Source organism: Talpa occidentalis, unplaced genomic scaffold (assembly GCF_014898055.3).
Source record: "Talpa occidentalis isolate TD23 unplaced genomic scaffold, MPIMG_talOcc4v2.1 talOcc4.3, whole genome shotgun sequence".
In the NCBI taxonomy this organism is placed as follows: domain Eukaryota; kingdom Metazoa; phylum Chordata; class Mammalia; order Eulipotyphla; family Talpidae; genus Talpa; species Talpa occidentalis.
Genome location: NW_023603184.1, coordinates 7,154,432 through 7,180,022, shown reverse-complemented (window position 1 = coordinate 7,180,022; position 25,591 = coordinate 7,154,432). Strand labels below are relative to the sequence as shown.

Sequence of the window (25,591 nt, the reverse complement as noted above, 5' to 3'; positions counted from 1 at the left end):
AGCAAGAGCGGCAGAAAACCTATCACTTCTGCTCACACCTCATAAATGAGTTTAGATCCAATGACCTAATGACCCAGTGACTCATCTAGCTGCAAGAGAAGCTGGAAAACATGACCCAGCTGGTCTCCACCACCGTCCCATCCTCCAGAATGGTGAGGACTTCCCCGCCATGCCCTGGTAGCACATGCCCTGCAGGTGATTCCTCCTCCTGTGTCCCAGGCCCTTGGCTTTGCCCTTTTGGGGAAATCCTTATCTATCATCCTCCACCACCACTCAACAGGTGTTGAAAGTCTGTCATCCTTGGGCACTTGTTTGGGCTTGAACAATCATGGGCTTTTGAAGTCCAGCCTTGCAATTTTGTTGGTAATAATTCCTTCAAAAACTTAGTAGGCTTCAGGGCTATCTTCTTCTAGTCAGTTCTGTGTGCCAGAAACCACACCCAAACCTTTCTTGACTAGGTTATTAAGTCTGTCTTGCTTGCCCAACCTATGTCTTTCTCCCTTTAAATGAAAGTTACTCCAAGGACATCTGCAATAATAGGCCTGGGTGGCAAGGCAACCCCCCTAATATTATCCTTTGCTACCGGGGTGATTGCTTTGTTTGACTTACTGTGTGGACTACCAGACAGACTTCGGAGAAGGCCCTGGGCCTTGAAGTCTGCTCTTCTACCCTTTGGGCAAAACCAATTGGTTTTTACAACCCTAAGGACAGCAGTTTCCCAGCCATCTCTTTTTTGTAATCTCTTGGATAAAGCGGCATTAAAGAGCCAACACATACCAATTTTTTTTTTGGCTCTTTCCAACCATTTTTCTAGCATTGTAGGCTCAGTAGGCTTATTTTCCAAAGGATCTCAAGTAATGCGTTTAATAAAATGTCCCTGCGTGACATGGGTCCCTGCGTGACATGGGTCCCTGGCTCTCCATCCTTCCATGGGTTTCTCTGTTACTCATCACCTGTTGAAGCTCAGGCCACATATTTTAAGGGATTGTTTTCATAGCACCTTCCCTTTCCTGGTACCAGTTAGAGTATTACCAAGTGGCTATTTGAAGGAACCCCCTCATACAGTGGCCTTGTGATTACAGACATTCATTCCTCTCCCAGATAGTGATACTGCAGTTCTGGTATGAGCGCTCAGGCTCAGCCAGTGAGTTTTAGAGGCCAGCAGAGTCCTCAGTGGCCCTCCCTCTTCTCAGCCTTCTCTTGTCCACATTTCTCTGACAGTCAACGGCACTCCGTGGAACACAGGCTCAGGCTGATAGGCAGATGTCAGCCTTGCTCCTCACCCTCTATTCCACCAGCAGGTCCCCTCAGTTCTATCTCCAGACAAATCCCAAATCTGCCCATTTCCCTACAGCTCCAGTGCCTGCACCTTCCCCTGTGTTTTCAGAGTCTGGTATCTGAGGACACGTTGAAGTCTTCTATTGATAGGTGGGCTCCGTGCGCTCTCATCGCCGTCTGTTCTACACAAGGCCGTCAGACGAAACTTGTAAACACGTAACTTAGACTATGGAGCTCCCCTGCTGAACACCCCCAATGCCTTCCCATGGCCCTTAGAATGAAATGCCCGCCCCTGATGTGACCCTCAGGGCTTTCCAGAACTGGGCTCCTTCTCTGGCCCCTCACCTTCTCTGCTCTAGCCACAAGAAACGCTCCCTGCCGCTTGGGCCCAAGACTCCTTTGTCCTCCCCTGGGCGAAGAGGTTCCAGCGAGAGTGAGGAGAGTGAGCACTTGGACTCCCTGACTTTGAATCTCAGCTCCGCTGCTCACTGGGGGTGGCCTCTCCATCCCTTACCAGCGGCCTACTCACCCACTCTCTCTGTGCCTCCACTTTCTTGTACCTGAAATGGGCAGAATGTAGTGGCCTCGCAGGGCTGATGTGAAAATTAAAGGGGGATAATACGTGCAGGACAAAGCTCACTGGCTGGCTTGGAGTCACCTCCTCAGAGGGTGGCCGTTTTATTATTATTGTTGTTAGTGCCCAGTTCAAGTGACATGCTTCTCAGCGTGGATGGGGGTGCGGCGGGGCCCTGGACTGGGGGTGGAGGAGACAAACCTGCAGAAGTCAGCTAGGGAAGGGAAGCACCTAAATGGAATACGCTGGGTGTGTGTTTGTATTCGTGGGTGCCTGGATGTGTGGGTGCCTGGGTGTGTGGGTGCCTGGGTGTGTGGGTGCCTGGATGTGTGGGTGCCTGGATGTGTGGGTGCCTGGATGTGTGGGTGTGACTGGGGAGGGGGAGGTGTGTGGCAAGGATCCAGAGACGCCACCAACCCCTCTTCGGAGCTCCGTGCTGAGGAGCCAGGTGCCCTGGCGCTCCGGCTGCAGGGAGAGCTGGCAGCGGCCTCTGCCAGCCTGCGCGCGCGCTCTGCCCGCGGAACACCGGGCGTCCTGCTGGTGTATTTCTGCCATAGGATCGGGGAGGAGGGACCTGCGCTCCCAGGGCCACCCACCAGGCTTGCTGCCGACTTGGGGATCCCGGGTGGGGCAGTGACCCCCGGGTCTGGCCAACCCTCGGGCCCCCCCGGCTCCGCCGGCCCCCACCCCTGCCTCGCCGCGCGCTCGGGGGCCTCGGGCTCCCCGGGGGCCCCGCGGGCCGCGCCCGCCTTCCGGAGCCGGCTCGGCTGGGGGCGGGCGGCGCTGGGGAAGCGCCGCTACTTTCCCAGAGCGGCGGGGCGACGTCAGGCGGAAGGGCGCGGGGCGCTCGCGCTTTAAATGGCATTCGCTGTCATCCGAGCCCACAGCCGTGTGGGCAGGAGCGGGCTATATAAGCGGAGGGCCGGGCCGCCGCCGGGCAGACGCCGACCGCAGCGGCAGCGAGCACCTCGGCGCGCGGCGGAGCGGCCCCCCGCGACCCCCCGAGCCCGGCGCCCCCCGACGGGCTCCCGCGCCCGCCCTCCCGAGGAGCCGCGACCCGGGCCCGCGAGGGCCGCCGCCACCCCGCAGCAGTTTTGGATCCCACGCCCGGCGACCCCCAGGCTGCCGCCTCCCGGGGGCCCCGGCGCAGCGGCCGCCCCCGGAGAGCCCCGCCGCCCCGCCGCCCGGCCCCGAGGACGCCGGCGGCGCCATGGCCGCCGCCAAGCCCGGCGAGCTGATGGGCATCTGCTCCAGCTACCAGGCGGTGATGCCGCACTTCGTGTGCCTGGCCGACGAGTTCCCGCAGCCCGTGCGGCCCGCCAAGCTGCCCAAGGGCAAGGGCCGGCTGCGGCGGCCGCGCCAGTCCCGCTTCAAGACGCAGCCGGTGACCTTCGACGAGATCCAGGAGGTGGAGGAGGAGGGGGTGTCCCCCATGGAGGAGGAGAAGGCCAAGAAGTCGTTCCTGCAGAGCCTGGAGTGCCTGCGCCGCAGCACGCAGAGCCTGTCGCTGCAGCGGGAGCAGCTCAGCAGCTGCAAACTGAGGAACAGCCTGGACTCCAGCGACTCGGACTCGGCCCTGTGAGGGGCGCCGCCCGCGGCGGGCACTCGCGCGCCTCCGCGCCCGCCGGGGGGCCAGCGCGCGACCCCGAGAGGGCCCGCGCCCCGCGCCCAGGGGCCCCCGAGGACCCCCCGAGGACCCCCGAGGACCCCCGAGGGCCGGGGACCGCCGCCCTCCGCGCGCTTGGACTCTCGCCTGGCTGCGACCCGCTGGGGCGCCCCGCGCTGCGCTCACCCGGGGTCGGGGCGCGCGCGCGCGCGGGGGCCAGGGGTGGGGCCGCTGTCTTTGCCCTTGTAAATGTTTATTTTTTAACCTTTCCCCGTACGAACTCGGCCGTGAGTGTGAGTGGGGAGGCGCGCCCGTGCGGAGTCGCCCGGGATCGCCAGAGCTTTCTGGAAAGCCGCTCCACGCCCCTGTCCGATGGTTTGCAACTCCGATTTTGCACACCGCTCTCCACCGTGCCCACCCCCACCCCCAGCGCACACCCGTTCACACTCACGCCAGCACACTCGCTGAACACTTTTATAATTGTTAGGCGCGGCCGATGGGACTTGGGGCGCAGCGCAGCTATCGCTGCGGCCGGAGGATGGATATTTATTTTTGCACCGAGGTGGCTGCCCAAGTTTATTTAACGATCTTTTTACCTGGATATGTCTGTGAGGCTCCCAAACGGAGACAAATAAAATCAGTATATTTACACAGTGCATTTCTCCAGGCTCTTGACTTCTTACCCCTTTGGGGTGCAGTCTCCCAAGAGTAGGAGAGCAAGGGAAGGCTGTGGTTGGAGTGGGGGCCGGGAATCCCGCGTGGGGGACCCTCCACCAGCTTTAGTCTCCGGAACCAGGTCGGGTCCCAGGTGCACGGGCCCATCACGCCTCCCAAGTGGATCCAAACCCGGCGCAGAGAGCTGCTGCGTCCTGTTCTGTTCCCCATCCTCGGCATCCAGGACAGAGCGACGCAGCCGGCCAGGCGAGGGGCGGAGGGCACCTCCTTTGATGCCGCTGACCTCTCAGGAGGCCGGGACCATCTCTCTGCGCCCACCGCAGAAGCCCCCACTCGCTTCCAGCCCTTTCCAGGAGGCGCGTGGGGAGAGGCCGGAGCCAGCAGAGCGACACCCAGGAGAGGACGTTACGGTGGCGGGACCCTGGGGCGCGCTGGGCGGGAGCCTGGGCGCGGGCGCACGGGCGCAGCGGGGGCGCACAGGGCCTATTTGGGTTCTTCGGGCCCTTTCTCCAGGCCCTCCCGTTATCCCCTTCCCGTTATCCGCAGGGAGAGGGGGCGTCGTCGGGTCGGAGTCTGGAGAGCGTCGGGGTGCCCGCAGCGCCATCCCGCCCTTTTGTCTCGGGAGGAGAAAGCGAGTCCCGCAGCGGGAGGGAGGCGCGGGAGAGGGGCGGGCGCGGTCTCCTTCCAGCGCCGGCGCTGTCTGCCCAGTGCGCTCCTGCAGCTGCCCCGCGGCCCCGTCTACGTCCTCGCCCCCTGGGCACCCGCAGCAGGTGGAGAGGTGTTAACCAGCATTCTGCAGAGAGGGGCGCATGGGGCGGGTGGGGCGGGTGGGGAGGGTTCCCACCCTTGGGCCCCCACAGTCCACCCCTGCGGCGTGACCCCAAGGGTGCGCCTCCACGGGCTTTGCACCGTCGTTGGGAGACAAGCCGGGCGCCCGGGGCGCGCAGACGCCGCCCTCGGGGCCGGGCCCTGAGCTCGGGTGCCCTCTGGCGGCCGGGGCTGGGGCTCGGCGCACCCGAATGCACCTTTGCCCTCGGTACTGCGTGGAGCGCAGTTGGCCCGGGACCTGGCAGGCAAATGAGAGAGCAAAGGACAAGAAGCAAAGAAGCAAAAATAAAACCCACAGGGCCTTAAAGAATGTCCTCCCCACCGACTCAGAGACAGGAGGACGCGCTCGCGCCTGGGGGCCTGGGGTCTTTGGCCCTGCCCTACCGCCTGGGATCACAGTGGCCACTCAGTCTAGGGGGTCAGTTGCATGGTGGTGGGGGTTCAGGGCAGGAGACCCTTAGCTGCAAAGTGCTCAGCTCAGCGAGGCACGGCTCTGAGGACGCCTGTGCTCCTGTGTCTGCAGCTGCCATGGCTAGGCTGGTGGGGTTCAAGAGGATGCTGAAGTCCTTGTCTTCCCTACCGCACCTCTGTTCTCCTCTCTCACCCCAACCAATGTCCCCCCATCCTGTCGTACATCTTTAGCACTAGCTCCTGTCTCTACTTTTCAAAATTGAGGTGCCCACCCTCCTGGTGAGGTTCACACGTTCCAGGCTTGGCTGGGGCATCTCCCTTCTGGGAACCAGCTTGATGCTTCCTCTGACTGGAGACCCTCCTTCTCCTGCCCCCCTTCAGCTCTTACCCCGGCTCAAGGCCCCACCTGAAGGGTCACTTTGGGTCACCTGGTCAATATCTGGGGGTGGCTGTAGGAAACACATCCCATCATCCCTGTTCCCTGTTCAGCTGCAGGCAGGGCCGGGCACCCAGAGGTGTTTGATGGGTTAAAATGAATCAGGGGGTAGTGAGGATCTCATTACCCTGAGAGCAATGAGTCAGTATCTTGGAGGGTGCGCCCCCATACTTCTGTGTAATTTCTCTTACAAGATGGGTTTGTGTTCTACATACTGTTTTTCAATCGGCTTTTTTGCCTATTTGGATTTGTGTTTAATACCAGTATGTGTGGACCGACATGACAGGTTTTATAAAATCCTGCTGAATAGATACATTTAATTGAATAAATTCTCCAGTCATTGCTAAAAGGGACGTCCTTTTGTCCCACTTTCTTGGTTTTGCCTATAACTGGCATTTAGTTTGTAGGGCTGGCTCTGGGGAGGAGCGTGGACAAGGCAGTGACCCAGGGAGGGGCTGGGGTGGGGTGAAGGGAGGTTGGAGCAGGTACCAAGGTAGAGGGGACAGGCAGCGTCTGGGTGCCCTGGCCCCTGGCTACCCTGGGGGTGCTTTTGGTTCTGAACATCTCTGCACTGCACAGAGAAAGAGGAGGGACGTGGGAGGGGGCACCTCTGAGGTCCCTCTGGGCCTCTGCGCCTCCCTGTGGCTTGAAGGCTTTCCAAGGCAGCTTATCTTTCTAGAGGCACCTGGGCTGGGAGGGTAAATGGTGCCTCCCAGCAGGGAGGCTGTAGTGAGGGAGGAAGAGAGCATGAGAGCCAGAAAGATGGAGAGGAAGGAGGCTTCTTGGGGAGACAGAGAACTCAGAGACGAGAGATGGGGCGGGGGGATGGGCATTGGAAATAGGAAAAAAAAAAGTCAGGGTGAGGACTCCTTCCAGGAGCTGTGGGGCAGGCATGTGTCTGGGGTGGGTGGCAGCCGGCCCAGCTGTCTGGATTTGCAGACTTGTCCCAAGAGTCACCTCCTTCCTTCCCTTTCCGCCCTGGGCCTCAGCCCATAGTCCTGGCCGGGGTGACAGTTTTCAAATAAGCAGGAGCCCAGAGGAGGTAACAAGTGGCCTTCCCGGCCCTGGCTAGCAACCTCTTCTAAATATTTCTCTTTGGCCCTAGGGGAGATATTTATCAGGGTGTTTCTTGGCCACTTTAAAAGCCAGCTTGGCCTGCACAGCCCACTGTGTGCCAATTCTGGGCCTGCTTGGTGTGGGCTTAAGAGGGAAGGGCTGTCTGCAATCCTAGGAAATTGGGGTCAGCTGTGGGCTTGGGGGGGGCTTTCTCAGGGAGTATATTTGGGTAACCCCTAGGCTCACTGGGCTCTGGCAAAATGGGGGCGGGAAAAAGGCCACCCTTTAAAGTGCCTCCCGTGGGGACCCTCTACTGGCTTCATAACTCAGGATCAGAGGAATTAAGTATTTTTCCCAATTTTGCCACACAGCTAGTCAGGGCTGAACTGGGTTGCATTTTATTTTATTTTAATTTCAAAACCTATGCTCTTTCTAGAATAAAAACCCCAACTTCTTTTTTATTTTTTTATTAATTTTTTAAATTTTTTACATCATTGTTCATTTTTAAACACTATTTACTTCCCCCACCCCCTCAGGTGTGGTCCCCAATAGAGTTTCCTTCCCCAAGGCCCCCGTGCACCATCACCTCAGTCCCCTGTGCTGCTCCCTCCCTCCCTCTGATCCCTCTCCCTCCTCCTCCCCTGCAGGATGTCTCTGCTTTATAATTGTCCATTTTTGCTTTGTTGTGTTTTGTACTGTTACTGTTTTTTTACACTGATGTCTTATTTGGTTCCCCTATATTCCTGCTGTAAGTGAAACCATCCGATATTCTTCTTTTTCCTTCTGGCTTATTTCACTGAGCATGATCCCTTCTAGCTCCATCCGTGTTGCTGTGAATGGCATGAGTTTATCTTTTTTGATTGCTGAATAATATTCCAGGTGTATGTATGCCACATCTTCTTGATCCAGTCATCTATTTTTGGGCATTTGGGTTGTTTCCAGGTTTTACCTATTGTCAATAGTGCTGCCATAATCATAGGGGCACAGGTGGTCTTTTGAATCAATGTTTTTGTGTCCTTTGTAAACCAACTTCTTACTATCACCCTGTGGCAGCCGTGAGAATGGCTCCTTTTATGGGGGTTGTAACTGACCAGCTCAGGGCAGCTCTGGCTCTGAAGTCACCCCCTTTGGCTGAGGCTGTGCCCACCCTCCACTCCCCCAGGACTGGACGTGTGGCTGGCATGCTAAGCCAGAGCTGTTCCTGGGAGACACAGGGGTTCTTTGTTCTTTGACTTTGGCTTAGGCTTTTCCCGATGGCTCTGCTGAAGCTTTCTTAGACGGCAGGGCTTCCCCAGACAACCTTCTCTCCCTCCCTCCTCCGAGTCACGCTGGCATTGCAGCCTGCAGGCTCTCTAGCCTTTGCCGGCCCCTTCTCCACTTCATTCACACAGTCACTTCTCCTAATGAAATCCTTGCACACTTCATCCCATCTTGGCGTCTGCTTCTGGGAGCACCAGACTAGCACCTCCCCGCAGGTCCCTTGAGCCCACTAGTATAGGAGGGGATGGTGGGCATCAGTCAAGCATGTCTGGTGATGGCCTGCCACTGGTCTGTGTCCCTGGGTGGGGACAGGCCCGTGTGTGTACATGGGGGAGAGAGGGGCTTCCACATGGACAGCTGTGTTCTCCAGCCATGGTCAAGGCCATGACTCATAACCGCCCCTCTGTTCAGCTTTCAGGCCTGGGGTGGAGACGGCTCATTGTCCACCAGCATTGATTTCTCCTTCCTCCAGGGCACACAGCCACGCTCTGTCCCTAGTGCTCTTGCACTTAGGTCTGTGGATGTGGTTAGATTTCTGCCAGTGGCATTTATTGGGAAGAGACATGTTTCTCCCAGGCCTTAGGTGTGCCCTCCCCTACCTCCATGCGCTCTTTCTCTCTCCCACATGTGCGATCGTGGATGCACCTGAAGCCCACCAGTGACCAAGCTGGCAAGGCCAAGGTCCTAGGGTAGGGCAGAGAAAAGAAAGGAAGGACTCGGGCCCTTGAATTACCTTGTGGAACAACCTAGCAAGCTGGAATGATCTCCATGGACTGTTACGTGTAAGAGACACACTTCGCTTTTCCTTTGGCCGCTAAATCATATTAGGTCTCTTTATATGCCAACCTTGCCTTGCCCTGAATTAACAACAATTAGTACTGGCATTGGGTGTTGTCCTGACAAATCTCCTAAAATATGAGGCATTGGCTTAGTGGTCTTGCTGCCTGTGGGAGGGCACAGCTATCGCAGGTGGGAAGTTGAAGACCCTCACTACACCTTGCAATAACACTTGGTAAAACCACTTTTATGACACTGTGGAAGGCTGGCCACATATTGACCAAATCCAGAGCTTTAGAGAAGTGGTTGGAAAGAGCCAGAATATTAGTATATATTGGCTGCTCTTTGTGGCTTTTAGAAAATTGTTATAAGAAGGAGAGATGGGAAGGAATAGAAAGCATCAGAAATGTGGGACCTCACAGAGGTGAAAGCCACTCCCTTTTATAACACAGGTAGGTGATGAGTTGTTCTTCCCTGGGGTCCCCCGCAGGCCACCCAGGAAGCCCGGAGTAGGATCCAGGGCTGGAACAAGGTTAGATTAAGGGTAGTGTCTTCCCAACCAAATGCACAGTTTGAGAATCCCCCCCCCCCAAAAAAAAAAGAAAAATTAAAATGAGAGTGCTACCAGGAAACAACGTAATGAAACAGGCTTCATAACTGCTGAGAAAACATGTTTGGGTTTGGTTGTTGGCGCCCAGCGAGAAGTACGTAGCCCAGTTTTGAGGGGGTTTTATTGCCAAGGAAAGTAGGAACTGGCCAGTGATTAGCATTGTTTGAGCCTCAGAGCAACCCCAAGGAGGCTGATCCTTTTAACACCTATTTCAGACGTGACCACAGAGGATAATGGGGAAAGAACCTTTCAGAACTGGGTGGGGCAGACTGGCCTCCTCTGCCCGCGCCCAGTCCTCGCCCTTCCCGGCTACCAGACTTGCCAGTTGCTCTGCTCCAGTGACTTCTGAGTGTTCCTCCTTCCCTTTTCCAGATGGGAGTTTTTTTGTTTTTAAAGCTGTATTTATTTATGCATACAAGAACTGGGGTACAGGCCAGAGGTGTTGGGGGTAAGAGGATTCACCGGAGACAGAGTGGGGAACAGAACAGGCAGATCTGCTGAAATACGCTGCTGAGGGGAGCAGCAGGCGAGCCAGGAGAGGTCTGCTGCACCATGTGGGTAGCTCCCTGGCTGGCCAAGGTTTGAGCTCGTGCTGCAGAGGCTGCGGACAGCTTCATTATGCCGTGCTTAACCCCTTGTGCCATCAGGGAGGCCCCCAATTGGGAGTTTTGCTGTGGTTTGCACCTCCCTGTGCCATTGAGTGGGGTGGAGGGTGGGGTGGCCCAGATGACTTATCTTGTAGTCGATGTGTCGCTGGGCCTGAGGAACCATGTGTGGCTGTGGCGAGCGTGTCTTTCCCCCCAGATAGCCTGCACTTTGATCTGGACCGGTGACCTGATGGAGTTAGGGGGTTGACTTGCTTGGGGAGGCGGTTAGTGTGTTGTGGGAAGGGGAAGCCACTCTGTCTGCAGCCAGTCAGGTGCCTGCCAGGAGGCTCATGACTGCCGAAATCTCCCTCAGGTGGGCTCTGCGCCTCCGTGCCCTTGCGGTGAGTGGTGGAAGGACCAAGCTCTCTGTGAAGGAAGGGGCAGGAGAGCCATCGTGCCGGGGTGGGCCTAGGCCTGACACGGGGGGCACGTTGCTCTCATGCCTTTGTTCTCGGAAGACACGGGCGCACCTGCGATCCGCCTCTGACAGAGTATGAGCTCGATGCCCAGAGACCTCATGACATGGAGCAGCCCATGGGGCTGGGGTGTGAACTCCAGGTGGGCTGTCGGCTGAGAAAGACACACACATTTTTGGAGGCCAGCCCAGGGCACCCAAACCCTGCCTTCCCTGGGGCCTGGGTGTGGCTGCAGGATGCCTACTAGGATGAGGAGCACCAGGGTCTAAACTCCGGCTCTGACGTCTTGGGTAAAGGGGCAGCTGGGAAGTGGGGGGAGCACAGTGGCCATTTTGGGAGCCTCTAAGAGGGAGCGATGCCCATGGACTCCCTCTTTTTGTGGTCGGAGGTGCTGCGCCAGCTCCTGGCTGGGCAGATGGGGTGGAGGTGGGGTTGCAGAACCCCTGACCTCAGCGGCAGCAGGCCTCCGCTGCCCCAGTGGTGGCAGGACTTCGTAAAACTTTGCCCCAGGACCCCACAGGCCCTGGCTCCAGACAGGCAGGCCCCCAGCCCCTGCAGCTCCAGGAACAGCAGCTCCACAGCACACGGCTGTGCTCACTGGCCCTTCTCTCTCCCTCGGCCCTCCTAGTTCTTCCCCGCCTACCCTCCTGGTTAGAATAAATCGTTTTGGGTTTTTTCCCTTCACCAAAGGACTTTTTTTTTTTTGCATTTTTAGTGGCGGGTGGCCAGACCCAGCACTGGCGAGAGAGGTTCTGACCCGATGACAGTTTTCAGACCCTTTCCCAGTAACATTCTGTCCTCCAGAAGCCACTGCATTCCTGCGCGTCTCCGTGTTAGCCTGGAGAATGTAAAGCCCTTCCCTTCTCTCTGCAGCTCATGGGAGCCGGTTCTCCACCCCTCTGAGCTAGAACAGGCTTCTCACAGCAGAAAGTGTCCCATCTCCTTCAGGCTCACTCCAGATGTGCTCCAGCGGTGAGGGTGGGGAAGAGGGAAGTGGTGTAGTAGGGTCCTCTGTGGCCACAGAGGGTGGCTCCCCGCTCTGTGGCTTCAAGCAAATCAACTCCTCTTCCTCTCCCCGGCGCCCTCCCAGCTTGCAGTTCTGGCCAATTTCGACCCGGGCACCTCAGAGCGCCTTAGAGCCTGAGCATCCTGGCCCTGGGGATGTGCAGGCAGGCAGTGTGGGCGGGCACCAGGCATCACCACCACCCAGTACCGATGGGCAGACGGGCATGGAGAGACAAAGCAGAGTCTTCTCTGAGAAAGCAAAGTCTCCACCCCACTCCTCTTTCCCAGTCTTGGGGAGAGTCCCAGAAACTCTGGGCTGGGCTGTTCTGTGCTGAATAATTCATGCCAAACCCAAAATAACAGCCTCAGTGCCATGCCTCTGCAGGCGCGGGACCTCAGCCAATGTGCCATTGCCCCATGGCCCTGCTCCTGCCCCATCAGGAGCTGTTCTGGACCAGCTGGGTGGCAGTTAGGTAACCTCTGACCTCCCCTCTGATTTTTGGGGAAGGATTCTGACAGCGTTACCCCTTGCTCCCATTTTCCAGAACGTGGGAGATTCTTCAGGAGAGGCCAGCTCTGGTGAGCCTGCTACCCCCAGCTCTTTCCCCATTTAAACCAATAAAACCCATTTTTATTGGTTGTTAAATTACGTTTTGAAGTTTATTGATGAACTGTTCTTAGGTCTGCTGTTTGCAGGCATAGTGGGAAAAACATTCAGGGACTCCTTGCTGGTCTAGGTGAGAAAGCAGAGTCATCTGCACAGGCTGGAAGTCAGAGAAAGCGCCACCTGGAGCCTATGCAGGAATCCGCTGCCTGGAGGTAAACCAGCCTTTCAGCCCACACCAAGGACCAAGGAGCCAGAGAAACAGGATTTAAACTCTGGGGCCAGCCTTTGTCCCCACAGTGCGTCCCCAGGGGAGTGTCAACCCCAGGGTTTGCCCTCCACTGCGGATTAGTAGCATCAGCGTTGCTTTAGGTGAGGGTAACTCAGGAAGTGAAAAAGTCTGAGTCTATAGATGAAAATCAAAAGCCCCCCTCTCCCCCCCAAGAATAATTACATTTTTGACATCAGTGACTCACTGTTCCTATCTATGGAAACTAAACTCAAACTTGTGATTGTTAGAACAGTTCTCACAGAGTCAAGTCTGTGGGAAGGCTTCCCAAGTTTAAATCGTCACTTTGGTTATCTAATCAACTCTTTGTCTAACTACCACCGAAACGTTTATTTCTGTCCACACCTCTGTCAGCACAGATTCTCCTTTATCTGTGGTCAACCATCGTCAGAAAATAATATGGCAATGAGATATTTTGAGAAAGAGGCATATTCTTATAACTTCTATTACAGTATATTATTATAATTGTTCTCTTTTATTATTATTGTCGACGTCTCCCAGTGATTAATTAATTTTTAAAAAAGATTTATTTATGCATACAAGATGTGGGGTGTAAGCCATAGGTGCTGGAGGATGAGAGGTGCTCACCCCAGACACCAGAGAGGTGTCTTCGGTGCTCCCCACCAGAGACAGAGTGGGGAGCAGAACAGGAGGATTGACTGAAATACACTGCTGAGGGGAGCAGCGGGTGAGACAGGAGAGGTCTGCTGCACCATGTGGGTCGGCTTCCTGGTCAGGGATGGAACTCATGCTGCAGGGGCTGCAGATTGCTTCACAGTGCTGACACTTAACCCCTTGCGCCACTAGGGAGGCCCCTCCCAGTGCTTAATTTATAAAGTAAACTGCATTGTAGATGTGGGTGCATAGGAAAACACATAGCAGGGGTTGGTAGTACCCACAGTTTCTGGCATTCACCGGATGTCTTGGAACGTATCCCCCTCAGATAAGGAGGGACGGCTATTCTGGCTTATGAAATGATTGAAAGCAAATAGACTTTGTTCCCTTAATAAATTTTTCATAGAGTTGTTTTTCCCAAGAAACTATAAAGCCCAAAATTGTTTAGACACCAAAACATCCTTGAAGGAAGACTTATTTTCTGATATCCATGTTGGATGAGGACAGCAGAATTTTCTAGAGGACAAAACCAAAGTAGCCTGACCCTGCCAGGGCTGAGTTCCTCAGAATTCCTGCCCTGGGGCCACTCCTTTATAGGATAATTACTGTGTTCTTATTTCCGTTTGTCTATTCACTGTCCCACCAGATGAGTGAAGCAAATGGCTCTGCTAGCTTACAGGTCCTCTGAATCACATCTGAACCTGACAGAGAGGTCTATTTCTCACTCAGAGATCACTGGTGCAGTAACTAGGTGTGCTTTGATATCTCCCCCATGGAGAAGGGGTCCCCTGAAAGAGATGAATTCAAGTCTCTTACTACCCATATGTTCTTATTTTCCTTGCACTGCTGCAGTGAGTCCCATGAATGTAGCTACTGGTTTAGCTGCTGCACAGATATTGTAATTGTAATAGTTATGTCTGCATTTGAGTGGCTCTGACATGGAACGTTGGTCCTTTTCATTTTGTTGCTGCTCTTTTGGCCTGAATTGTCCTTAGGAAATTAAATCATGACTTCTAACTATTAGTACTATTTTGTATTTGCCTGGTATGCCTTTGCTTGTCTTTCAGTTTCAACCTTTTGAATTTGAATGAATTTTACCTCTGGCATAAAGTAAAGACTTGGATTGTTTTTTGAGATTTAACCTAAAAAATACATTTTAATATATGTTAAATGCAGACCTGTATTAACTAAAGAGACTGAATCAATAACCAAAAACCTCCAGAAGGAAAGTCTAGGGCTAGATTCTCTTATCAGCTAATTCTACCAGACATTTAAAGGAGAATTAATAGCAATCCTTTGAAAAATATTCCAAAAGTTAGAAGAGGAGAGAACATTTTCTAATTCATTCTATGAGGACAGCATTACCCTGAAACCAAAGTCCAAGACACTGCAAGAAAAAAATTACAAGAAACTAGACTTTTGGTTGTGATCATAATATAGAGGATACTGAGTTCAAATTATAATGCTGGATACCTGGAACTTACACAAAACTATACACCAAAGTTAACTCAATAAAATTCTATTTAAAAATCAAGAAAGAAAACTACAGACCAGTATCCCTTATAAATAGAGATGCAAAAATCCTTATCAAAATGCTGGCCAACCAAATTCAACAGTCCATTGAAAGGATTCTACACCAAGACCAAATGAGATTTGGAATGCAAGGGTGGCTCCCTGGAATGCAAGGGTGGCTCAACAAATCCAGCACCTTTTCATGATAAAAACACCCAGCAAATAGGGGGAAAAAAAGGAAACTTTCTCAACACAACAAAGGGCAATTAATGAGGAGCTCACAGCTAACATCATACCCGAAAACTTTCCCTAAGATCAGGAACACAACAAGATGCTCCCTTTTGTCACTACCATTCAGCATTGCATGGGAAGGTCTAGCCAGAGCAATTAAAATTCTTTAGGAAGACCACTTTTTCAAGTGCTTATCTTCATAATCATAACATTTAATGGAGCCTTTAGTTCCCTACTTAATTAGGCAGTTTCTTCTACTGTCCTAGAATGAGCAGTGAAAAAAATCAGCACATCTCCCCACTCCTTCATCCTTTTCCTGAACACAATGCAAAGTTATCTCTACACCATTTACATTTGTTAAATATGCTATATTAAATATATTAACTCTACTTCTATTCTTTGTCTCAGCTTTTAAAGATATTTTTTGACTCCTAACTGTTATAAACATGACCATCAGGGAACACAACTCATCTTCTTTCTACTTTCCCCCCTCGTTTTTAAATTAGATGTCATTTTTGCAATGTCAAAGCACGTACGAATTTACATTCGGATGTCCGCGTTTCTTTTTGGCTCTGCTTTATATTTAAATATATTCACTGCTTACTATGGGTCCTTCTTTTGCTGTGGTTTCCCTAGTTACCTCCTGGTGGTCTGGAATGTGTTCGCTCTGGTAGTCTCCCCAAGAAGAGTTAGTTCTTGGGAACAGCACTCCTGAGTTCGTGCATGTCTCAAAGTACTTGTTTGTAGCTCTTCTACTTGAGGAACAGCTTGATGGCACATAAAATCTTTGGCTTACACTTTTTTCCTTAAAAAGCCTGTATTATGCCATTGTCTGGCATTTGAATTCTGCTGGGGCTAGACTTGACTTTATCCCTTTAGGAGTATCCTAACATTTTTTTTTAGATCTGGCTGCCAAAGAATATATATATTTTTAATCTTTAATTTAAAGTCAGAAGTTTTCATTTGGAGACTCAGAATTGATTGTTTTAGGTCAATTTTCTCTGTCACATGTAGCATTTTTATGTAGATTCAGACCTTTTATTTCAAGAAAGTTTCCTTCAGTTCCAAGTATTTTAGTATTTATTGTATTCCACTGCTTTCTTTGTCTAGAGACTCTGGTGATGTATGTGTTGGCCCTCTTCTTTTTTCTATATTTATCTTTTTCTCTCTAGTTAAAAACAACAGTTTCTGCATCTTGTCTCATTTTATTCACTTTCTTTATTTCTGTCCTCTGTTTCCACTGTGCAGTGTATAAGTCCTCCTTCCCATCGCACCCTCCTTTTTTTTAAAAAAAGATTTATTTTTTTATACATATAAGAACTGGGGTACATGCCAGAAGTGTGTGGGGGGGGGGGGTGAGAGGATTCACCAGAGACAGAGTGGGGAACAGAACAGGCAGACTGACCTAAGTACACTGCTGAGGGGACCAGTAGGCGAGGTCCCAGCGAGGAGAGGTCTGCTGCACCATGTGGCTAGCTCCCTGGCTGGGGAATGAACTCGTGCTGCAGTGGCTGGTGATAGCTTGATAATGCTGAGACTTAACTCCTGGTGGCCACCAGGGAGGCCTGCACCCTCCTTTCTAAAATTGTGTTACTTTTTCTTACACGCCTTCCCTCAGTTCTTCCAGCTCATTCCATCTCTTCCCATTGTCTTGCCATCTCTTTATATTTCTGCTTTGTGACCTTCCCTCACATTGTTTTAGTAAAATGTATTCAATCATAGAACAATATTTGGTCAGATTGTACATCTATTCCATGGTAATTTCTTTTTCTGGTCATTGTTCTTTATCTGGTAGACTCTACTGACCTTTCCTACCCTTTTTCTTCATCTTCTTTGTGTTGATTCTGTGCTAACTCAATTTAAAAAATTACATGCCACGGGATGATTTTCATGCCTCAGCTATTTGTAGAAGTTTCTTTCCGGGAGTGTAATTTTGTTGACTCTTTCTGGATTTGCTCCCCTGGGTTACTGTGCTATTTTTTCTGCATATTAGTTGTCTCGGCCTTCTCCCCAGCACCCACAATGAGGCATCCCCGTCTATAGTCTGTGCTGTTCCATTCTATACAGGGAATGTAGGTTTATCCTTTTAGCGCTGTGATCTTCAACCAGGGGCAGTTTTACAACTCAGCAAATAATTTGCAATGTCTGGAGACATTTGTGATTGCCATCATTTGGAGGGGGCTTGATGCCACTTTCATCCAGGGAGTGGGAAATCAGGGCCACTGCTAAATATCCTGCAGTGTATACAGCCCCTACAGCAAAGAAGTATATGCCCAAAATGTCAATAGTGTTGAAGTTAAGAGACTCTTCTTTTAAGTGAGTCCTTAGCTAAAAGTTAAGTTTTTCACAGGATTTTTTTTCAAATTGCTACTTCTGGCATGACCGCCATTCAGTTCTGCCCTAGCCTTGACCAAGCAATTTTTCTTGCACTTCATCATCTTGACTTTTGTGTGAAATCTTTGCTTTTGCCAATCTTTATTTATTTCTGAGTCTGTGGTTTATATCATGGGGTCTGCGTTTTTTTTTTTTCCCATTCACTTTTTTGCCCTTTGAACATCCGGGGAAAGAAGAAGGAATGTTTTAATGTAAAACTTCAGCTTGCAAAGTTTTTGTTTAGCCAGGGAATGGGAATTTTGGCTTCAGAAGCACTAACAGCCTCTTTGGGGCTATGAACTCTCAGGAAAAATGATTTCATTCCCAGCTCAGTGCTAAGATTTCATTCTAGGTTGTGGTGGGGATGGTGAGTGGTGGCTTTTGCTCCTGGTTTCTCCCTAGCCTGATGGTGGAGGCCCCTGTCCTCCAGCTTTGTGGGGGGAGGGGCCTTCCATTTGTCCGCCACCTTGGGTGGGCTCTGGGGTTGATCCTTATTTTTCTCATCACTATTAGTCCATGGGAACCAAAGCCAAGGTTCACATGATTTCATCTCAAGGTGAAAGGCCACCTCTGCCTGCCCTGCCCACCCCTGATTCCTGCTTCCACTTAATTTTTGGTTCCTGCCAGGTCATTGATTAATTACTTAAAAATCCTTATTTTAGTTGGTTTTAAAGTTGCTTTCAGCATGAAAGTCAGGGAGCATATCTTTTCCTCTGTACTGCTTGAAATAGAATCTCTGTCCTCACCTCCCTAAACCTCTGTTTCCTCATCTCTAAAATGGGAATAATAACAGAGGTCATCTCACAACTTTCTATGATGAGTGGAGTAATAGATGTAAACCACCCAAAATTGTACTTGGTGGACAGTAGGTGCCTAACAAATATTACGTTCCCCTTCCCTTCTTTTCAGTTCCTTCTCTCCCTTTCCCAGGAATGGGAGGGAGCCCTGGAACCCCAGGTCCCCAGCAAGCCCTGCTGACCCACAGATCCTGCAGGACCCCGCCTCCAGCTTCCACTTGTTCAGCCTTACAGACCTTTCACTGTGTCCTCGTTGCTCTTTCTCCCTCTCTGGAAAAGGGCCAGACATAACGTTTCTGGTTGTTAGCACCTGACCCAGACATCCCGGAACAGCTCCATCTCTGGAGAGATGCAGCCCCCTGGGGGGGTTGCTAGTTCTCCCAGTCAAGCATCAGTGCTCAGGGACCCGCTCCCTTCCCAATACAGGTTTGTGGGGGGGGGGATGTTTTTCATGATTTTTGGATGGCTTTTAATTTTTTTTTAAGATTTATTTATTTATTTATACAAGCACTGGGTACAGTCAGAAGCGTGGGAGGGTGAGAGAATTCACCAGAGCCAGAGCGGGGAACAGAACAGGCAGAAGGACCGAAGTACACTGCTGAGGGGAGCAGCGGGCGTGACAGGAGAGGTCTGCTGCACCATGTGGGACCCTTGCCCGGTGGCCAGGGATCAAACCGGCGCTGCTGAGGCTGCGGGCAGTTTCGCAGCCCAGGGCTCAACCGATGAGCCACCAGGGGAGGCCCGACTTTTAATTTTTTAATAATTTCAGATTTAGGAAAAAAGGTACACAACCAGTACAAGAATTTCCTTAACCTGCCCCAGACACTCCCATTTCCCATCAATTTTGTTATCATTTTATCTATCTGTCTGTCTGTCTATCTACCCATCCATCCACACACATATTATTATCACCATCATTACTATCACTATGATTTTCTGGACCATCTGAGAGATAGTTACAAATATAAAGCTCTTTTACCCCTTAATGTGTGTTTCTAAAATCAAGAACACTGTCTTCTGAATCCCCAACATAGTTATCAAGTTCAAGAAATTAATATGAATAGAATACTATGATGTAACCTGTAGACATTCACATTTTTCTGGTTACTCCAATAATGTCCTTTATGAAAAAAAAAAAAAAACAAACCCACAACATTATATATTTGGTTCAGAATCCTATCCAGTATCACTTGTTGCACTTGGTTGTCAGTTTTCTAGTCTGGAACAGCCCCTCAATCTTTCACCATCTTAACATCTGTGAATGCTACAAGCCAGTTGTTTTGTAGGATGCCCCTAAATTTGAGCTGGTGCCTAGTTGGCAGGACTGTTACTGCCATAAAGACATGATTCTTGCTGTAATTAATAAGCATTAATCGGTAAATAGTCACGTGTCACCCTACATTGTCAGAAATGCTTGGTTAAGGCATTTTGTCTTGTGCAAACACCACAGAGGGTAATTACACAGGCCTCGGCAGGATAGCCATCACCCACCCAGACTCGATGGTTGAGCCCGGTGCTCCTGGGCTACAAACCTGCACAGCAAGCACATCCTCTCCATGGGCTGCTGTTGACTGAAATGTTCCGTGGTGTGTGGCTGTATCCCTCTCCCCACAGGCATTCGCCCTGTGGTGTTAAGATCCTTTGACAATTCCTGCCTCAATCAGTTAGTACTATGACATCTGCCAATTGGTGATTTAAAACAAACAAACAAACAAACAAATAACAGGGCCTCCCTAGTGGCGCAGAAGTTAGAGTCTCAGAGCTATGAGGTTATCAGAAGTCACTGCAGCATGAGTTTGATCCCAGGCCAGGGAGCTGACCCACATGGCGCAGCAGACCTCTCCTGCCTCACCCGCTGCTCCCCTCTGCAGTGTATTTCAGTCAATCCTCCTGTTCTGCTCCCCACTCTGTCTCTGGCGAATCCTCTCACCACCACCTCCACACCTCTGGCCTACACCCCAGTTCTTGTATGCATAAATAAATTTTTAAAAATCTTAGGAAAAAAACAGCTGCATCATTTCCTGCATCTATTCATTGAGTTGACATTCTAAAATAACAAAGAAATGACCCAACTCCATTTGTTTGTGCATTCATTTACTTGTATCAGTGTGTACTCATGAATTCCTGTTTTATTCAACACCTTATAATTGTTTCTGTTATTATCTTGAAGCTTGAATTGTCCCAGACTTGGTCAGTAGCATTTTAACTATTCTTCCTGCATCTAAGAACAGGGCTTGTAGTTTTATCTTCATTTATTTATATTTTTTGCTCATTGGCAAACCTAGTTGCTAGCATAGTGTATCTGACATTTCATTTTGAATGAATGAATGGTGTCCGTAATAATAGTACTCTCATAGGATTTTTGCAGGAAACAAATGAGCTATTATATTCAAAGCACTTAGAATGCCAGTAATATTAATAACTAGTATTTATTCCCCAGTTACTTTGTGCCAGGTACTGTTCTAAAACATGGACAGGTGTTAATTCAGTTAATTCAGTATAATTCATTATACTGACCCTGTGAGGTAATATTATCCCCTCATTGCACAGAAGAGGAAGTTGAGCTGACACACCTTGCCCAAGGTCGCACAGGCAATACACACAGAAGCCAGCTCTGTTGGCTCCAGTCTGACAACTGCGGCCTGACCGCTGTGCAGTGTGGCCCCTTGTAATGTCACGGGGGTGAGACACACACTGCTGAGTGTACAATGGGGAGGCTTTGGGAGCTTGAGGATGCAACAGCACAGGGATCTCAAACGGATGGCAGAGCGCAGGGTGTGGCAGTCCAGATCCCAGAATAGTCTTCCCTACCCAGCCCCCTGGACATCCTCTCACTGACTTGAGCTGACCTTTTCTAGGCTTGCCCTTCCCAGTCTGTGCCATCTTCTACTGGTCTCAGTACCCCTGCCTTCCCTCTGCCAGGCATTAACTCTGCAGCATAGCCCTGCAGTGCTCCTTGGCAGTCAGCTCCCGCCCTCCAGTCGGTGACTTTGACCCTGACCCTCTTCTCAGCATTGATCGCTTTTGCAGTGTCAGTCATTTATTTTGTGAATCAATTCATGTCTGTCTGCTGTGATGGGTTGACCTCCATGAAAACAAATGTCGTGTCTGCTTTAGTTGCCAGTGCAACTCCTGGGCCTAGCTAACACCTGCTGTGTACCCTGTAAATACTTGTCGGATGTATGAATGCCTACAGCCCTCCACCTCCCCTCTATTCCTTCATAGACTTTCCCCCAAAGTCCCACATGAGAGTGTCCTCAGCTGTAAAGAATGAGGACGCTGTTGGTGGTTCAGGGAAGGGAAGGGCCACTCTCCTATATGCCCTTCACCCGGCAAGGAGCAGGGCTAGAACCCAGGTTCGTTCCATCTCCCTGTGCTTGTGTTCCCCACTGCCCTTGCCCCACCCCACCGTATTCAGAGTCCCAGCCCACAGAAGTAGCTCTCGGCTTCTGGAACCCCATGCAGAAGGGCTCTGGATAGTAGCTAGGTCTCAGGAAAAAGGAGTTATTTTATTCCTAATATTTGACTTGAAATGTGTGGGATTGAGGTGTTTCAGGAGAGTCACACCAATACCAGGAGTGGCCTTAGAACTCATTTCAAACTGACAGCTGTGCTTGGTTGTCAGTCCTGTAGGTGACCAGAGAGCTCTTCCCCAGAAGACAGTCTCAGACCTCCCAGGAAGTCTGGACCCACCGGGCATAGGTTCAGGACTGAACCCAGCAGATGAGGACATAGGCCCAAGTGATTAGCTGTCCCTGACAGGCACACAAAGGGTTTCTGTATTAGGTTAGCAATGGGGCCAAGTAGAGGGTGACTGTCAATCAAAAGGAAAGGTCACTTGCAACCCCAGCAGTGAAGAAGGGCAGGTTGGGTGTGGGGGAGACACACCCAGGAACAGGGTTTTTATGCATCAGAATTACCTTGGGAGCTGGTTAAATGCAGCTACTTGGGCCCTTCCTCAATAGTGCTAAATCACTAACTCTTAGAGGAAGTTTTATCTTTTATGAACATCTATCCACCCTAAGCTGATCTGCACTGGACTTTGAGATCCAGTGTCCAAGGGAAAAGATCACACAATGTAACCTGGTATGAGACACATTCCATGCCAGATATATGGGTAGGGACCTGGATTTTGTGAAATAATCCAATACTATTGATCCCAGGCAACTAACTAATTGTTTGTATAGTATATTCCGTGCACAAAATAATTCTGACTGGTGGTTTTGATTATGTGTTCCGTTTATCAATTTCATAGGCACTGACATCACAGAGTTTGCTTTTTTTTATTATGAATATTTAAAAAAAAATTTATTTTTATATTCCCCATACAATTGCAACCCCCTGATTTTGACCCCAATCCCTCCTTTCTCTGCCCCCCCCCAAAGTGTTCTCTGGTTCATAGTTGTTTGTTGATTTTGATTTTTTTCTTTCTTATAGTTATTTTTTTTTTCCTGGTCCCTTATTTAGGTTTTCTAGATTCCTGCTATGAGTGAGACCATCCGGTATTTTTCTTTTTCTTTCTGGCATATTTCGCTGAGCATGATCCCTTCCAGCTCCATCCATGTTGCTGCAAATTGCATGTGTTTATCTTTTTTGAATGCTGAGTAATATTCCATGGTATATATGTACCACATCTTCTTGATCCAGTCATCTATTTTTGGGCATTTGGGTTGTTTCCAAAGCTTAGCTATTGTAAACAGTGCTGCTATAAACATAGGGGTGCAGGTGTTCTTTGCAATTGATGTTTCTGTGTCCTTTGGGTAAATACTTAGGAGTGGAATTGCTGGATCATATGGAAGCTCTATGTTTAGTAGGTTGAGGAATCTCCACACAGCTCTCCATAGTGGTTGGACCACTTTGCACTCCCACCAGCAGTGCAGGAGAGTTCCTTTCTCTCCACAACCTCGCCAACATTTGTTGTTGCTAGTTTTTTTTATATGTGCCATTCTCACTGGTGTGAGATGGTATCTCATGGTAGTTTTGATTTGCGTTTCCCTGATTGCAAGTGATGTTGAACATTTTTTCATATGCCTGGTGGCCATTTGTATTTCCTCTTTGGAGAAGTTTCTTTTTAGCTTTTCTGCCCACAGAGTTTGCTTTTTAAAATATGTAGATGCCTTATTCTTTGGTTGGTTTTGATATCTGCTGGAAAAGCAACCTCAGTGTATGTAATAATAGTTTTCAAGGTAATAATGCTCAATCAAAACCATCCCTAGGCTCTTAATAGTCAAAAGGATTCCTTTGGTCTGCCCTCAACCCCTGTGGTGTGCCAGGGGAGGGCAATTTGATTGCAGTTGATGTAAAAGAGAAAGCCAGGATTAGGAGAGAAAGGAGAAACATCTAATGAAGGGGAAGCAGTGAGGAGCACTGAGGTGCTTTCAGCGAGTGGTGAGGGAGTTGTTCTTGAATTCTGTCTTGAAGAATGAGGTCCGTGGGCAATGCTGCTTAAGGTTAATTCACTACCATGTTTCTCTTAAATTGGGCAATGTTCCACTGTTCTATATTTCTTCACTTATTAAATGCAACCTCCCAACACAGAAGTTTTAATCTTAGTTTTCCTCCAATGGAGATAGAGGATCATCAGGACTTGGGGAATTCAGAAGAGCCAAAGATATTGAATTGGAATGAAAGTTCCCTGGAGGCAGAGATTTTTGTCTCTTTCATTCCCTGTGGGGAACCCAGCACTGAACAGTATCTGGTAAATAGTAGTTGTTCAGCAGATATTTGTGGGATGGTTCTTATGAGATTCCAAAAGGCATAAATAAGAAAAGAACTACATCTTAAGATATACAGAGTGAGGATTTAGAGTGAGGATCACATTAGGGGCAGACTTCTTATGGTGCCCAGTTGTATGAGCCTCCCGTAATTGCAGTAAGTCAAGGTGTTGACAGGGTTGGTTTCTTCGAGATTCTGTGGGAGAATCCATTCTGTGCCTTTCTGCTAGCATCTGGTGACCTCAAGCTGTCCTTGGTGTTCCTTGGCTTATAAATAACTTACTTCTAAGACTCATGAGCACACAGGGAAATAGTAGTTGGTGGCAAACTACTAAATTTTTGTTGGTAGCAAACTAAAAAATTTGGACAAATTCTCCTACTGGTGACAATTTAAAGAGATGGGTGAAATATAAAATCATTTTGTTTAAAGCATTAAAGAGTCAGCAAGATAAGAAGTATTGGGCCAGAACTCTAGATGTAAACCCAGGATCCATCTTTAACAGAAGGTTATTTGTTAATCTAGGAGAACTGGTAACAAAACTGATAATTCTCTTTTGAGATGGGACCTCATATATCTATAACTGCAGCATTAGGGTAAACAGAAAGTAAACCAGTTCTTCACAAACTGGCAACTCATATTTGCTCCACCACTATGGAGAGCTGTGTGGGTCCCAGTGAATCTAAAGCCTTGAACTCAATTAAGAATGTTAATACCTCAGCTGTGCAGCAGTAAACAAAAATCTGTTCTGGAGAAAAATGAAGAAAAGGACTGTCATACTCAAATTATTCCTAGACAAATTTTTTATGTAGGATATCCAACACGTCCAGATAACCACGTGCATAAATGATAGAAGTTAGCTAGACTTACTATCATTTCATTATGAAATGATCAACCCCAACTGTTTTTCCCTTAATTTCATTGTGATATAATTGACATATATTAACTTAAGGTGTACAGCATAATGATGTCTGTATATATTATATAAAACCATGAGTGAGAACCATCTTGCCAATTTGAGTTTGATTAACTCTCCAAATCCAGTTATGAATTTATAGAATTCACATACAGAGAACTGAGAAATGTGTTACATGACAATATCAGGATACAAGTAGCAAAATCCAGACTGTTTCTTCAATAACAACAACAAAATGCAAGAAAACAAAAAGATGGATGGAAATATCTATAGCACAGAAGAAACACAAGCAATGATTTAACCAATAATAATATAAAGAACTCCTTTGCATCCTCATTCAAACAAAAACCTTAAGAACAAAAATTTTTAGAACTTGGGGAAATGTAAACACCAATAAGGTATATGTTGATATAAAGGAGTTATTGTGATATTTCCCCCCAACTGTTTTTTTTCCCTTAATTTCATTGTGATATAATTGACATATATTAGTTTAAGGTGTACAACACAATGATATGATGTCTGTGTATATCATGAAATGATTACCACAGTAAGACAAGTTAACTTCTATCACTTGCATTTTTTTGGGTGGGTGGTATGCTTATGTTAAAAAAGGAAGCCCCCCTATTTTAAGATATACAGACTAAAATATCTACAGGCAAAGCAGTGTGATGTCTGTGCATGCTGCTAAATCATTAAGGGTGAGGGAATTTGAGTGGGGAGATCAAGGATTGTCCAGAAGTTGGGGAATTGCTGAAACTTTGGGGTGGGATTGGAATACTTTTGTTTACCCCTAAATTTTTCACAATAAAAAATTTAAAAGGACAAAGTCAATAAAGAGTAAAAAAAAAAAAAAACACACACAACAAAATTTAAAACAAAACCCCCTGTAATCAGCTCTTGAAATTCTAAAGGAATTTTCTGTAGGGAGAAAAGGTGATTATAGCTATAAGGTAGAAATGCAAG

At 49.3% G+C, this 25,591-nt stretch overlaps 1 protein-coding gene across 1 annotated transcript; it reads left to right on the top strand.

The window, feature by feature from the left end:
• The first annotated feature begins 3,062 nt into the window (after nt 1-3,062).
• CUNH11orf96 (chromosome unknown C11orf96 homolog) lies at nt 3,063-3,436 on the top strand. Its single transcript, XM_037521626.1, has one exon. The coding sequence runs from the start codon at nt 3,063-3,065 to the stop codon at nt 3,432-3,434; it is 372 nt and encodes a 123-aa protein (XP_037377523.1). The 3' UTR covers nt 3,435-3,436.
• Nucleotides 3,437-25,591: the final 22,155 nt, after the last annotated feature.

Bases quoted from the DNA above. Each gene is read 5' to 3' on its own strand.
- CUNH11orf96 (XM_037521626.1), top strand. From the start codon at position 3,063: ATGGCCGCCGCCAAGCCCGGCGAGCTGATGGGCATCTGCTCCAGCTAC.